Source organism: Crocodylus siamensis, chromosome 1 (genome assembly GCF_052110815.1).
Source record: "Crocodylus siamensis isolate JL-2025a chromosome 1, ASM5211081v1, whole genome shotgun sequence".
Classification (NCBI taxonomy): domain Eukaryota; kingdom Metazoa; phylum Chordata; order Crocodylia; family Crocodylidae; genus Crocodylus; species Crocodylus siamensis.
The window spans coordinates 89,922,059-89,936,666 of NC_143395.1; the positions used below are offsets into that span (position 1 = coordinate 89,922,059).

The window sequence follows — 14,608 nt, forward strand, 5'->3', positions numbered from 1 at the left end:
AAGTTCAGTCCACTTCTGTAACTAGGCTGCTGGTTTTTTCAGAGCAGTAAATGAGAGTCCTTAAACTTGTGCATCCCTTTACTGTGATGCTTGAACAAAGTTACATGGTTCACTTATAATTTCTAGCTCCTGCTCTCAAACTACTACCCTGACACTATTTACCCTAAAGCTATTCCAGTAGAAGAGACTGGGCAGTACAAGTGTCTAAATATTTCCCTCTTTAAACACTGACTTAGGCTAAATCCAGGTGTTATTACTATCCCATCCCAGTCTGAAAAAATGGAGGCTCAAATATTCTCAGAGTATATTAAATGTAACCATTGTACTAAGAAATAGTTTGGGAAGTCTGATGTCTTTGGGAATGCTGATTTTGTGTGTTTTTTGGGGGGGTTCAAATCCTCCTTTGAAACAAAAGCTGACATCCTCTCAATTTTGATCTATGGAAAAATAATACAGACATTTTTTCATTGCAAAGAACTCAGAAAGATCACAGCAGCTCAGATGCTATGGATTTTTGTTGGAAGTCTCTGGATTTATCATGTGAATTGCAAGTAGATGTTTGTACACTTACCAGCATTAATATTGCATGGCACCCTACTTCAGAATCACTGCACCAACCTAAAGCATCTTATTGGACAATATATATATCAGCAGTCCCTCAGTCAAGGTTGATTGTCTCCAATAAAAAGGAGCTCCTTGATATTGGAAAATCAGCCTGAGCAGTTCTTGATTATAGTGTTTTTCCCACTAGTGCAGTTCCTGGGAGACCAGTCTAACCACAGCATGCACTTAAAGGCACTTGTTCCAAGGCTTGTTCTGAATGATTTCTCTGCTGTTTGGATGTAGGCTAGATTCAGGGAAATTGAATAGTGCCTATAATAAGTAAAACCAAGTACTGAGGCTGCAATCTAGAAACTTGGGCCTTCTTGCTGTCCAGACTCATTTACATAAGAGATAAAAAGAGTTACATTTCTGGGTGTGTATTAGAGACTCCTTCAGACAAACTAGTAAAAGGCATAGGAGGAAGATGCAGTATTCTAATCTTATTTTTCCTTTTTTGCAAGATCAGGTAGCTCAAATACTACTCCCACAAATGAAGAGGTTTTTTTCAGTGCATTTGTAGAAAATAAACCATAAAGCTGCATAATGTGTTTGAATAACATCGTGACAAAGGGTTTAGTAAAATTTAAAGAAAAACAAAAAGGATAAAACAGGATTGCACTCTGACTGCACAGCAAATAAAGCTTTATTTTAAATTTTAGGTGGGGTGTAAACACAAATGCATCAGAGCCTAAGGCAATCTTTCATTGAGAGGCTTCTCTGTGATAGACATATTATTCTGTAATGGACATATTCAGGGTGTTTTCTTCTTTCATTATGGTTCCTATGTTCCCAGTGAGATTGGAAACAAGGGAGATAGCACTGTGCAACATGGAAAAGAAAGGAAGAGAAGGTGATCCACCACACTGGGACTCATCAGGCTACTGACTGGTTCTAGGAGGAAGAGCCAAGCAAAGGAAAGGAGACTGTTATTGCTGGCATGAAGACAAGGAGCTTCCAAAGGCCAAGGGAGGTGGGAGAAGCAGAAGGGTGTAGAAGAATAAACAATGTACATTGAGGACAGTAGCTAATGGTCCTGGGGTTACTGTGGAGTTGAGTATCCAATTCAAGCAGTATACAGAATTGTTAGGAGAGCTGTGCATTAGCTCAGCAAGCAGCCAAAGCATATGTGGGCAGATTTAGTACCACACATGCAGTATGAAGTACACCAGAAGAACGGGAATTTTGTGGAGGGTGTGGGGACAGTAGGAGGTAGTATAAAATTGGATTATGAGAGGGAAGAGAGGAGAGCTAAATGGACAGAGTAAAATATGGGGAAAAGGAAAGATTAAAAATAATGTAAGGAACTGAGGAAAGAAGTAGGAGGGAACAGATGGGGGAAACTAAGAAGGTTAAAGAAGTAACAAATCAATGGAAGCCGCTTGTATTAAGAAGTAATACAATGTTTAATGTAAAAAAAATCCTTACACAAATGCTTTAACCATCTCCTATCCTTGACGTTCCAAAAATGTATTGGAGATCCTGGGCCAGACCTATAAACATATGTACATTCCTGTGTTGTGCTTCTGGTAATCTGAGGTGGAGAGTGAAGGAGGAGAAAGGGAGCAGAGTGACTTTCCTGGGCATTTTAATGTGTGCTGCCCAAGTCCGTAGCATCCAGCAGTTGCACTCCTGAGAGACCAGAAAGGCTGGCTGGCTCATTTAGACTTGGTTGTAGTAGTGCACAAGATGGACTTGGGCCAAAGAGTATAAACAGAGGTGAAGGGGGAATACAGTTACATCCACAGGCAGGTGTAGCATTTTTTTAAACCTATATTTCCATGCCCATACTGACTTAGTTTCCAGTTGCAGTCCCTTTTTTTTAAGTTTCCCACAAGAAAAAACAGCCTTCACAACCATTGCTGTACTTTTGACTGACTTTGTACTGTAAAAAAATACAATCACTTAAGGGAAAGCCACCACAAGTAACTTCTGTTCATCCATGAAAAGTTTTTAAGCAGCATGTGTTGCCATTTGTTGTATTAATTGCTGAGACAATGCTTGAAGAGGAATTTTCACTACCCAGCAGGGATTCTCTCCCCGCAATGTGCTTTGGGAAGGCAGGAATTAACTCTCAGCTGTGTGTGCAGACTCATAAATTAATTCTGTTAACCACTTCAAACAAACCATTTTAAAATACCTCTCCTTCATATCTAACAGTGCAACCTATGGTGAGATGCCGTACAAGAGATTTTTCATCCTTTAGTACAGCATCTAACTTTTGTTCCATTTTTTGATGAGGAACAGAACAAGTTCATTTTGTTAGTAGAGCCAGTGTATGCAAGTTAATAACTAACCAGTTGCTCTAATATCTTCAATAATACTACTAAGCAGAATGAATCACAGTTGCACGTCATAACTTCCCGTCTGCTATTTCCATCTTGTGTTTACCCAGCTTAGTATATAAGAGCTACTTGCATTGAAGGCTTCCTTTTTCAGAAACATCTGTGGCTTAGACAAGTCTTTGTAAGTGTGGAAGAGCCTGAAGTCCTTCAGTTCTAATTCTTTGAGGAGGCTGTACCAGTATCGAACCACAGTGCTGTCGTTGCCACTAACCTCAAATCCAGGCCAATGAATGTGGACTTCAAAGACCAGCTGTCCTATCTGTTCAACAATATCTTCCAGTATCAGGTTTTCCAAAATTTTCCACTCAGCACTCTCCATATCTGCCTTAAGGATATCAATCTGTAACAAAATTAGTTACTACATGAAAAATGACTTGGCAATTACTGGTGAAAACAATGTCGGAAAGTGGCTCATTCGGTTTTACAATACACTTAATTGCTCTTCTGTAGAGTTGCTTTTGTTTAAAATCCCAGAACCTCCTAGGGGGAAAACAAAGCTTGAAGTCTCATAATTGTCTGTTCACAGCAACCAACCACCCCCAAATCCCCATGTGAAATGGGCTGTGCTGAGATTCTGATGAGATTACTAACGCAGTCCTCCATATCGCTGGGGTTTGTTAGCCCTTTACAAATACTATGAGTGCCTAAAGCCTGAGATAAGAAATACATGCTGCTAGGAAAAGAGTTCTAAAATCCTGCTTTTCTTCTAATATTTCATTTTAAGAAATCATGCAGCCTCAACCAATTACCAGCTGAAAAAGCACCAGTACCTGTGACCCCAGCTAGGAACCCGGGTAGCACTGTACTAGATACAATGTGCAGTAGTGTACCTAATGGGAGACAACAGGGGCAGCAGCCCTGGGTGCTAGCATTGCAGCTGGGGAAAGGCACAAAAATAGCTGCTCCTGCTGGTGATTTTGTCATGCCATTGCTGCCCTGTTACGATTTTGTTCATATACACCAAAATTATTTCTGCCCCAAAGAGCTTCCACTGTGAGCCTATAAAAACAGACCCCTGCATACAGACAAGTAAAGCATAAGCTTTCAGTGAGCTGACTACCATACTCAGCTGGTGGCTTGTGACCACAGCTTCTTAGCTATTGTCAAGGGTTTTGTAGGCATCACATAGATAGCAGTTACAAGGGAAGATTTAAAAGGAGGATAATGTAGTGACTGCAGAATGTAATGGGAAACTTCTTCTCCCAAATAAGATGGCAAGAGTGTGTAGGGGTGTTTCAGGGAAGGTGGAATTAATGTGCCCACTGTGACTGGCAAAAATACAGCTACCTTTTTGGGGGGAGGGGTTAATATATAACAAAAGTAAGGATTTAATCAAGGTTCTGGCCTCTCCTCCTGCCCATACACAATACAATCTTCCATGTTGCAAGATGGAAGGGTACACTCACATCCACAAGCTAAAGGGCCAAACTTCACTCAGTAGGAGAAAACGGGATGTTTTCACTAGGTCTTTTCTAGGACTATTTCACCCACATTGCTGCTTTCTGCCCTTTTGTTTATGTTTTGTTTGTTTGCTACCCAGTAAAAAATAGAAATAGCTACTTCAGACTTCAGCTAGAAACACCAAAAGAGCAGATTAATAGTGCATCTACATATTCAGAGCCCTTGACTTTATTTTACTCTTTTTATACAGCTTCACCAGAATCTAATGCTTGTAGTATATTAGATGAGCCATAGCAAATAGAGTTCATGTTGTGAAGAGATGAAGTTATAGCAAATGAGTAGGTTCCAGTAACAGGCATGGACTGATGCAAGTATAACCAGAATGCTTCAAAGAAGTTGCAATTGACTTGTATATCTTTAGATCACCAAAAAGGAGTGAGTCAAACACTTGACCTTGACCTTACTCAATTGCCCAGACCAGTTCTGAGCCCCACTTTGCCCTGTTGCCAAGTCAGCACTCCAAATTTTTACAGTCAAGCAGTGTCAGTTGGGAGATGGGCAGACGAGAGATTCTCACAAAACTACTTCCACAGTTTAGTTAACTCCTATTAACAAGGAGTCCATGTATCTCACGGTATGTAAGAAAATGGTTTCTCTCTTCTGCTAGAGCCACTTCTTTTGCTGGTATAAGCTGCATCTCTACCAGTGGGCTTTCCTAGTATAGTACCACTGCCAGTGCTTTGGTGGTACAGACTAGCCCTGTGACTCCTACGTACACTCTGCCCTAGACGTTAGGGCCAGTCACATATTTTGCATTCAAGAACTTGTGCATTCAGTTTTTTTCTGCAGCATAACTGGCACTTCACTGAGGACAGGCCTCTAACAAGAGCAGCAGGAGGACTGCAGTTTAGGAATCAGATGCACAGGCAAAACTGAGGGATCTTGCACAACTGTTGTTTTTACTGTGGTTTGGCTATAGGAAGTACAATTTGCCCTTCACTTTCCCAGGCACTAAATTCATTCAAAAATGTAAATAAATACCTGACAGCTTACAAAGGCTTGAGAGCAGTTATAGGATTGTAAAGCATTTGACATCAGTATTTACAACGGAATATGCATATATGGAATACTGCTTTCCCCTGAAGACTTTTTATTCCTGCTTCCCTTCACCTTTTCTCTTACTACAGACTGTCAGACAGTGGTCTCTGATGAACGGGACCAAAATGTAAGGCTTGGACAAATCACATGAAGAGGTAGTTATAAGTAGTGTCCAAATCATTTCAAGTATAATACATACTGGGTATTATACACAAGATGCTAATGGTACAATAGCCTAATTCTACTGCGCAGTAGCATGCAGGGCAAAATCCATGCTAATACACTACTGTGCAGGAGTATTAGGCTACTATGCAGTGAGCATCACTAAGAAGTCATGCACCATCGCTAGTGTGCGGGTAGCACCAGTTACTCCACATTGATTTACTACTTGGTTATGCAACTACTAAACTTAATGCACAGTAACTACGGCGAACTAATGAACATGTAGACGCACCTACTGTCATGCACTTTTTAATCTACTTCTAGTTCATCCATCTTCTCAACTGCCTTTTTCTATATATTCCACATGTCAAAGAGGACAATGGAATTAACCAGCACATTTGTAACGTCAGTTTACAAAGCCATCAGCATAAGGGATAGGCAGTTGGGAATGAAAATTAAGCTATACCCAGTTCATGACTACAGCAATCCTCTAGTCTTTAGGGTTGCTATGGTTACATATTCCATTACTGCAGTCTCACCGAAAGACACTTCCAAGGTCCCTGCATGCGCTATATGCTTACAAACAACAGTTTGAACATTTCTGGGAAAATATCTGATACTGATCAGCCCAAAAAGAAAAAGATATTTACTCTGCCCATTGAAAAGATATGAAGAAATATACTATCTACATTCTGCTAGAATGTTTTAGTAAGTGCTTTTAAAAAAAACCCGAAAGGACTATCCTCCAGCATGAAAGCCTTTAGATGCTTTTCAGGAGTAACTTTAAAGCAATCTTTTCACTTTATATAAAAAAAGGACTTGAGTGGAGCTTGTCATCATTTATGTGAGAAATTCAGTGTCTTCACAAGTAAATCCACAGCTGTGGATTTAGGTCTTTAAAAAAAAAAAAAAAAGGATTTCTTGGACAAGGAAGAGACATGTGTGCTCCTCTCAAGTGTCCATATGGTAATCTTTTTTCTTTTTTGGCAGTTCAGTTGCTGTCATATTGGTACAATTTTTTATTCCATTAACTCTTAAGAATATTTGTGTTCCCAGAATTAAGCTACTGCAACTATTAAACTCCAAAAATGAAGTGCAGCTGCAGTTTCTAGTAGGCAGATGAGGTGGCTGCATCTAACAGCCAAGACCCAGAAAGGAGCTTCTGTGAGCTCATTTCCAGGTCACATACCATCGTTTTATTAAGGGCTTTCATAAAGCCCCACACATGCTTTATGCAATTGAAACCACAGTAAGGCAACCTAATGAGATGCTAACCCAAGTCCTATTGCTGCTAACGGCAAGACTCTAAGATCTGAATGCCACCTGCAAAGACTTAAAAAGAAACAGCACCCAGGCATACAAACATGAACTGTTCCTTTTTATTTCTTCCCTCATTCTGTCTCTCTCTATCTTTTTTTCTAATTGGGATGTTCCTTGCAAGTGCAGCTCTAGAGTGCTGTAGACTACACCACATCAGGCCAGGCCAAGCACTGCTGCTCTCCTGGATCCTCAGCTGATACCCAGGCTGGTCCTAGGAGGCTCAGACTGGGCAACTCACTTGATACCCGGGGGTCTGATTTCCTTCCGAAACAACAAGCACTAGATTGGTGGGAGGGAAGGGAAGAATGGGAAGGAAGAGAGGAAGCAGACTGATAAAGACTGGAAAAGAAGGCTGCTAGGAGAGGTATACTGACACCAGCAGGATTCAGGCAATGGAGACCAAATTTGGACTGGCTGGGAATGAGGTTAAGGCTAGGAGCTGGCTTAGGACTGGCAGCCACAGAGTAAAATTGGATCCAGGGAAGGAGAGAAGACAGAATAAAGGACACTGAAAAAGGCTGGGTAAGGAGGTGTGGGAAAGAGCCAGTGGGGCATCCAACGATAAGTCGGGGCATGGAGTGAGGCCTGGAGTAGGGGCCTGTCAGACTGTAGAGAGTGAGGTTGGATGATGAACCTAAAGTAGACTGGGAGCCAGTAGAGTAGGGCTGTGCAAAGCTTCAACTTAATATTTGATTCAACAAATATTCAACATATTCGACCTTGAAAAGTGAAAGTCAAGTTGAATAGCAGCTGGTCGAATAGCTGTCGAATCAAATACCGGAAGTCAAATATTAACAGCATGGGTCGAATATTCGACAAGGATCAAATATTCAACTTGCCTATACTGGATTCCCGGGGGGGGGAGTGCTTTCATGACTGACATGTGTGGCTGGCCGGTGACCTGTCAGCATTCTCTGAGGTCCCGTCCAATCCCAGCACTCTGGGGGAGGGCCAGAGAAAATGCATAAAAAGGCAGCAGTTTTTCAGCTTCCCTGCTTTCTGCCTTGGGGTCCATTTCTGAGCTGCTGGTGTTCTCCATGACCGCGATGGCTGGAAGCCCTGATCTGCAACAGATTCCCTGCTTGCAACGCTAGCAACAGGGATTTCTGAGAAGTTGGTGCTGTTATTTTATAACTACTTTTCATATTAGTTTACGCTTATATTGGATAGGGTTAGTAGTAGCCTGGGATCTATTCTATATACAGGCATACCTCGTTTTATTGCGTTTCGCTTTATTGCGCTTCGCAGATATTGCGTTTTTCACAAATTGAAGGCTTGTGGCAACCCTGCATCGAGCAAGTCTATCGGTGCCATTTTTCCATTGGCGCCATTTTTCCAACAGCATTTGCTCACTTCGTGTCTCTGCGTCACATTTTGGTAATTCTCGCAATATTTCAAACTTTTTCATTATTATTATATTTGTTATGGTGATCTGTGATCTTTGATGTTACTATTGTAATTGTTTTGGGGCGCCACAAACCACGCCCATATAAGACGGCGAACTTAATCGATAAATGTTGTGTGTGTTCTGACTGCTCCACCGACCGGCCGTTCCCCCATCTCTCTCCCTCTCCTCGGGCCTCCCTATTCCCTGAGACACAACAATATTGAAATTAGGCCAATTAATAACCCTACAATGGCCTCTAAGTGTTCAAGTGACCCTCCACCAGCAAAAAGATTACGACTCGCTGAAGGCTCAGATGATGGTTAGCATTTTTTAGCAATAAAGTATTTTTTAATTAAGGTATGTACATTGTTTTTTTTAGACATAATGCTATTGCACACTTAACAGACTACAGTATAGTGTAAACATAACTTTTATATGCACTGGGAAACCAAAAAATTCGTGTGACTCGCTTTATTGCGATATTTGCTTTATTGCGGTGGTCTGGAACCAAACCCGCAATATCTCCGAGGTATGCCTGTATAGGAATTTAGTTTATACATCATTCATTCTTTCCACCACACCAACGCTTCTCAATATATTATCTACACACACACACAAACACATTTACATAACATCCAGAAATCTAACCCGCGGCGCACAGCACACTTAGAGGTTCCAGTTTATATCTGAAGGAACACATTATGAAGCGGGATGGAAAGGCAGGTGGCCACGCTGGCCAGCCTGCACAAAGGGGAGCAAGGGGGGTTGCAAGCGGGAGAGCTGCAGTTTCTCCCCCCCACCAAACTCAGACACAGCCTCTTTCCTCCCACTACAAGGGATGAAGCTGCTACAAGCAGTAAAGAGAGGGGAGCAGCAGTGCCACCAGAGCCACTGCCTGTGCCTGAGACTCTCATATCCAGACACAGCAGCCACAACCTCTCCCACCATAACTGCAACCAGCACAGCAGCGCACTCCACCCCTGTGTCACTGCCTATGGAGCCTCTCAGCGCCAGAAGAAGAGCTGGCGCTGGATCTGGATCTCAGTGCCCTGGCAAAGGAAGATCTGGGGAAGGAGGGAGAATCAGTCAAGCTTGTGCTTGACACCTTCAGGTTTTTTCCTTTCAAGCCACGAGGTCTTTCCCAGAAGGCACTTCAGAAGGTGCCTCTGTACAGGTGAAGGCAAGCGGCTCAGCTGAGTCCGCTCTTTCTCTTGCTGTGCCTCTGACTGCTGAAGAGGGGAGAGTTCAGCAGCATCCACAGGTGCACCCGCATGCCAGAGGGAAAGGCCTAGTACTAGCATGGTCTGGGATCATAATGAGCTGGCAGATGATCCCAGGTTTGTTATCTGCATGCACTGCCGAGCCAAAATCAGCCGGGGCAAGGGAACAAAGTGCGTGACCACCTCGGGGATGCTGAATCATCTCAGCAGGTACCTCTTTGCCACAGGAGCGGCCCCCGCTCGCTCCACAGCCCCCGTCCCCCCACAGCAGAGGCAGGGCACCCTGGAACATCGGGAGCAAAAGGGACCAGTTGCAAATGCGAGCAAGGTCACCCAGACCATTGGGGAGATGCTTGCTCTGGATAGCCAGCCATTCACCTTTGTTGAGCAGCAGGGTTCATGGGGCTCCTGGCACTGCTGGCTCCATCCTACCAGGTGCCCGCACGCACCACCTTCAGCAGGACGGTGGTGCCCTCCCTATATGAAGCATGCAGGGTGCACTTGAGGGAGGAGCTGCACAAGGTTGGTCCTCAGGTGACCGTACACTTCACCTCGGACATCTGGAGCAGCCAGGGTGGAGATCACGCGTACCTCTCGCTCACAGGGCACTGGTGTGGCCAATCAGGCCATTGGTGGGCTCTCCTTCACGCCAAGGTGATCAATGAGTCCCACACAGCAGCAGAGATACGGGGGGGCCATGAACCACATGGTGCAGGGGTGGCTGGGCCTTGGGCAGGCTGAGCTCACCCATGGCTTCATGGTCACCGACAATGGGGCCAATATGGTCAAGGCAGTCCCTGATGCCAACTTTGCTGGTATTCGCTGTGTGGCACACAATTTACATCTGATTGTGAGGGATGCCTTGGAGGGGGACAAGGCTGCCAGTGATGGCACCAGCAACACCAGCAGGCTCGTTTCCAGATGCAGGAAGGTGGCAGGCTACTTCCACCGGAGCATCAAGGGGAGCTGCAGGACAAACAAGCAGAGCTAAATGCCCCGCAACGCAGAATCATCCAGGATGTGGAGACTCGGTGGAGCTCCGCATACCTGATGCTCGAGAGGCTGGTGGAGCAACAGAAGGGCATCCATGAGCTGGCCTTGCTTGGGGAGATTGGGATCGGTGGCCCCCTGACCAAAGCTGAGTGGGATGCCATCTCCCAGATCTTGCTGGTCCTCAAGCCCTTCCTTGAGGCCACTGAGACCCTCAGTGCTGCTGATGCCTTCCTCAGCCAGGTGGTCCCCATAGTGAAGGAGCTCTGCAGCCAAATGGAGAGCTTCCTGGGAGTCAGTGTTCCTGGCTGGGGCAAGCCACTTTCACCAGATGTGCAGGCACTGGTGAGGTGGCTGAAGGAGTGCCTTAGGAAAAGGCTTGAGCCCTTGGGGTCCAACACAGTGCATATGCTGGCCGCCATCTGTGACCCAAGGGTGAAAGGCACCATATGTGGCAGCGAGACACTGAGTCACTGGAGGGAGGTACTTATTAAGAAAGTGATGGAGGCAGAACGGCGGAGGTGAGGGGAAGTGGGACAGGGGGATCCACTGCCTGAACCCAGCCTGCCATCCACGAGCCAGTCTTCCCCTCCACCACAGGCGCTGCCAATATGGGCTCAGGCCATGGCAAACATTATGGGGTCCAGACCCACCAGACCCCAGGATCAGGCAGACAGCCCTCACACCGTGGTGTCTGCCTATTTTGCCAAGCCTGTGGAGCCCCTGGACTGCGACCCCTTGGCCTACTGAGCAACCCGCAGCCTGATGTGGCCGGATCTGGCCACAGTTGCCCGGGAATACCTGTCCTGTCCACTGACCAGTGTGCCAAGCGAGAGGGTGTTCAGCATGGCTGCGGATGTTGTGACACCCCACCGCACCTGCTTGGATCCTGGTTTGGGGGAGCAGCTGGTGTTCCTGAAGGTGAACCTCCTGCTGCTGGGCTTCCCCAAGCGCCAGGTGCAGACGGAGCAAACGCCGCCTTCCTCGCTCCGTCTGGATCACGAGTTTTGTCTGTCAGCAGCCTAAGGTGCAGTTTCCACCAAACCCCTGCACCTATCACCGTGAAAGCTGGCAGGCTTTGTGGGCTCCTCAGGGGCTAGCAAGCCTGCAGTTTTGAGCTTCCTGGGGCTTTCCACACAGAAGTCACAGGAGGTTTTCTCTCACAAATTTGGGGTGCTGTTTCTCCAAACCCCCTAAACCTATCTTGTTGAAAGTTGGCACACTCTGTGGGCTCCTCAGGAGCTACCATTCCTGCAAGTTTCATCAAGATCAGACAAGAAATGCCACAGTTATAGCCTGCTTCGAGCTTCCCCATTATAGCCTATGGGGAAGTCGAAGCAGCTCGAATATTCGACTGAGCTTCGACCTTAAGTTGAAGCGGACCTGCTTCAACTCAAAGCGGACGGCAAATTGAAGCGGGACCCGGTTTAATATTCAACATGGCTGTCGAATCGAATATTACCTGCTCTGCACAGCCCTACAGTAGAGCAGCGAATATGCGGGAAGTAGACCAAATGGGAGCCACATTCACAGAAAAAAAATAAAGGAATTTGAAATGGCTGGCCCAAGAAAATGAAGGTACTTAAATGCTGTTCTGGAGAAGCAGATAACCCTGGCTCAACAAGAGTTCCTAAGTGATGCTGGACAACTGTGCTTTATAGATATAGACCAACATGACCAGTATCCTGAAAACCAAGGGCACCTATACACGAGTGCAGAGACTGATTCGACATGCTAGAATTTGATGCACCAGATTAACAGAGTCTGCTGGAGCGTGCCAATTGCCACGCTCCAGCAGCCTCCTGCATCTTGTGTATCAGTGTCCCTGTGCCTAAAAATGGTGGCAGGGGCACTTAAACTGAAGCTCATTCAATGAGCTTTAGAGCAAGTGCCCTCACTGCCATTTTTAAGTGAAGGGACACTGATACACAAGGCGCAGCAGTGCATTCAGTAGAGTGACTCTCAGGGGACCTCTAACGCCCCTGGAGTTTGTCTAAAAGTTCCCCAAATGTCTGATACTGGGAGCCCAAAATTAATGGATATTTTTGCTATAACCTCCAAGCCTGAGGAAATCAGCACCTCATTTTAAACAGGGTTGAGGTGAAAATAAATGCAGTAACTTTTGTAATGCACTGAAATACATGGGATGATCATCATCAGAAACTCCGTGGAAAAGTTGATAATTCAATTTTCATAGTAGGGTTTCAATGCTGCACAATTAGTAAGGCATGGGAACACAAACTAAACAAAGTAAAATACTACAAAATATTGGGTTTATTAAGCAAGCACTATCTCTCGAATATACTGAATATCAAAGATCCCATGTCAAAGATATTGTGTGATCATTTAATTAATTAAAATGGTATGTATGCATTAGGGCAAAAGTGGCATGCAGACAACCTGTAACCTTGGGTTCAAGAGCACTTAAAAGTAAAAAAGCATATAATAATTTGAAAAATAACTAAATTATGAAGACCAGGAGAATACATCCCTTAACTAATTTTCAAGTGATGTATCAGGCAAGATCACTATCACATTACAAATTCATGCTTTAATATAATTATAGGTAAGCTTGGATGTAACAATACAGGCTCCACATCCCTCTTATTATTTCAGCAGCAGCCTCAAATCCTGCTTATTTACCCTAAACCAGGAAATACAATGAGATGTTGCTTGTAGTATGAGATTGAGAGCTACAGCACATGGGGTTTTAGGGCATCTGTAGTGAAAACAGGTAAGCAAGGCTTTTTTTTTCAGCTGCTGTTGCAAGAGCAACATGAAGCCATTATGAACATGGAGCCTTATGTTTCCAGCAAAGTGTGACCACTGCATGATTTCCCAACAGCGCCTTAGAAACCACACAAGCTTTATCTTGAGTAGACTGCTATAACTTTCACAGAGGGAGAAACACATTATTTTTAAAACTTCTCAGAACAAAATGGTTTCATTCCCTCATCTTCCCCCCTCCACACACACACAACAACAAAGTCTGATGTCCTTTATCAGGTTAAGATTTACAGTTATTGTCAAAAAGAGTAAAAAACGCTGTAGCTGTGTTGGCTGAACAGCAGGCAGTCTGCACACTCTGTGCTGCCTTCACAAGACTGACATGAAATATGGCAGTTAACCAATTTTTTCTGCAGTATAAAATGAATTGCCAAGCACAGTAACTGCTTCAATTAAACCCATACTGGAAAGATTAGGAAAGAAAATGTGAAGCTAGCAGGGAATGTAAGGAACAAATAGACCAGAAACTTTTCTTCTATCATTCCATTTTTTTAGTGCTTTACATTGCTCAGATAGACTAAGGAAGAGCATACAATTTTTGATCATCTACCACCTCTTCATGTGTCACCTTGATTGCTCCATGTTCTAAGTGACCAAACACTGCCCCCTGCCCCCTCAAGTTTAGGCACCTTGATGGGACAGAGGTAAGTGAAAGTGCAGATCTGCAACAGTGAAAAGCAGGAACTCTATACCAAAGTTGGTTATATGTTTTGTAAAGATTAAACTTAATGTCATGTCTGGAAAGTTGGCCACAGCCATAAGAAATGAACTGACACCAGCCAGATATTTTGCTGCAAAGTGCTGGTGAAAGAATTCAGAGGAAAACCCATATTTACAGAGTTTGGATCCATCTTTGCATACTAACGGGTGTGTACAACCAAAAAGAAATCAGGGAAAATAGATTACCTTAAGATGTGCACAATTCATGTGGTCTTCAGGGAAATTATAGCACTTTTTATGATGGCTAGATTTCTTTTTTAAAAAATACAAAGCATTTTGCTCACTGTTAAACTTTTGATATCACCACTCTTTCCACAGGTTCTCGTTTTTGAGCAAAAGATACAAATTTGAATGAAATAACTCAGGTTACTAATAGAAATGGATTTCCCCTATATCTATCTATCTCTCTATCAGATATAGCAGGGGTGGGCAAAATGCTGCCTAGGAGCCAGATGCAGACCGCCAAGCCATTCTATCTGGCCCGTGGGGCCCCTAAAAAATTTAGAAAATTAATATTTATCTGCCCTGGGCTGCCTGTCATGTGGCCCCCGATGGCTTGCCAAAAGTCAGTAAGCGGC

The 14,608-nt window shown here is 44.2% G+C and overlaps 1 protein-coding gene across 6 annotated transcripts in view; it reads right to left on the reverse strand.

Annotated features, from left to right (window-relative positions):
• METTL24 (methyltransferase like 24) overlaps positions 1–14,608 on the reverse strand; it is a 222,140-nt gene that overhangs the window by 81,703 nt on the left and 125,829 nt on the right. For 3 of the 6 annotated variants that reach the window (XM_090037833.1, XM_090037822.1, XM_090037844.1), the window contains exon 5: positions 3,157–3,285. In XM_090037833.1, coding sequence (XP_089893959.1) covers positions 3,157–3,285 — 129 coding nt within the window. Of the gene's footprint in view, positions 1–1,227; positions 3,286–14,608 lie in introns of those variants that run through there. The other 3 variants (XM_090037852.1, XM_090037813.1, XM_090037803.1) reach the window with 1 other exon arrangement.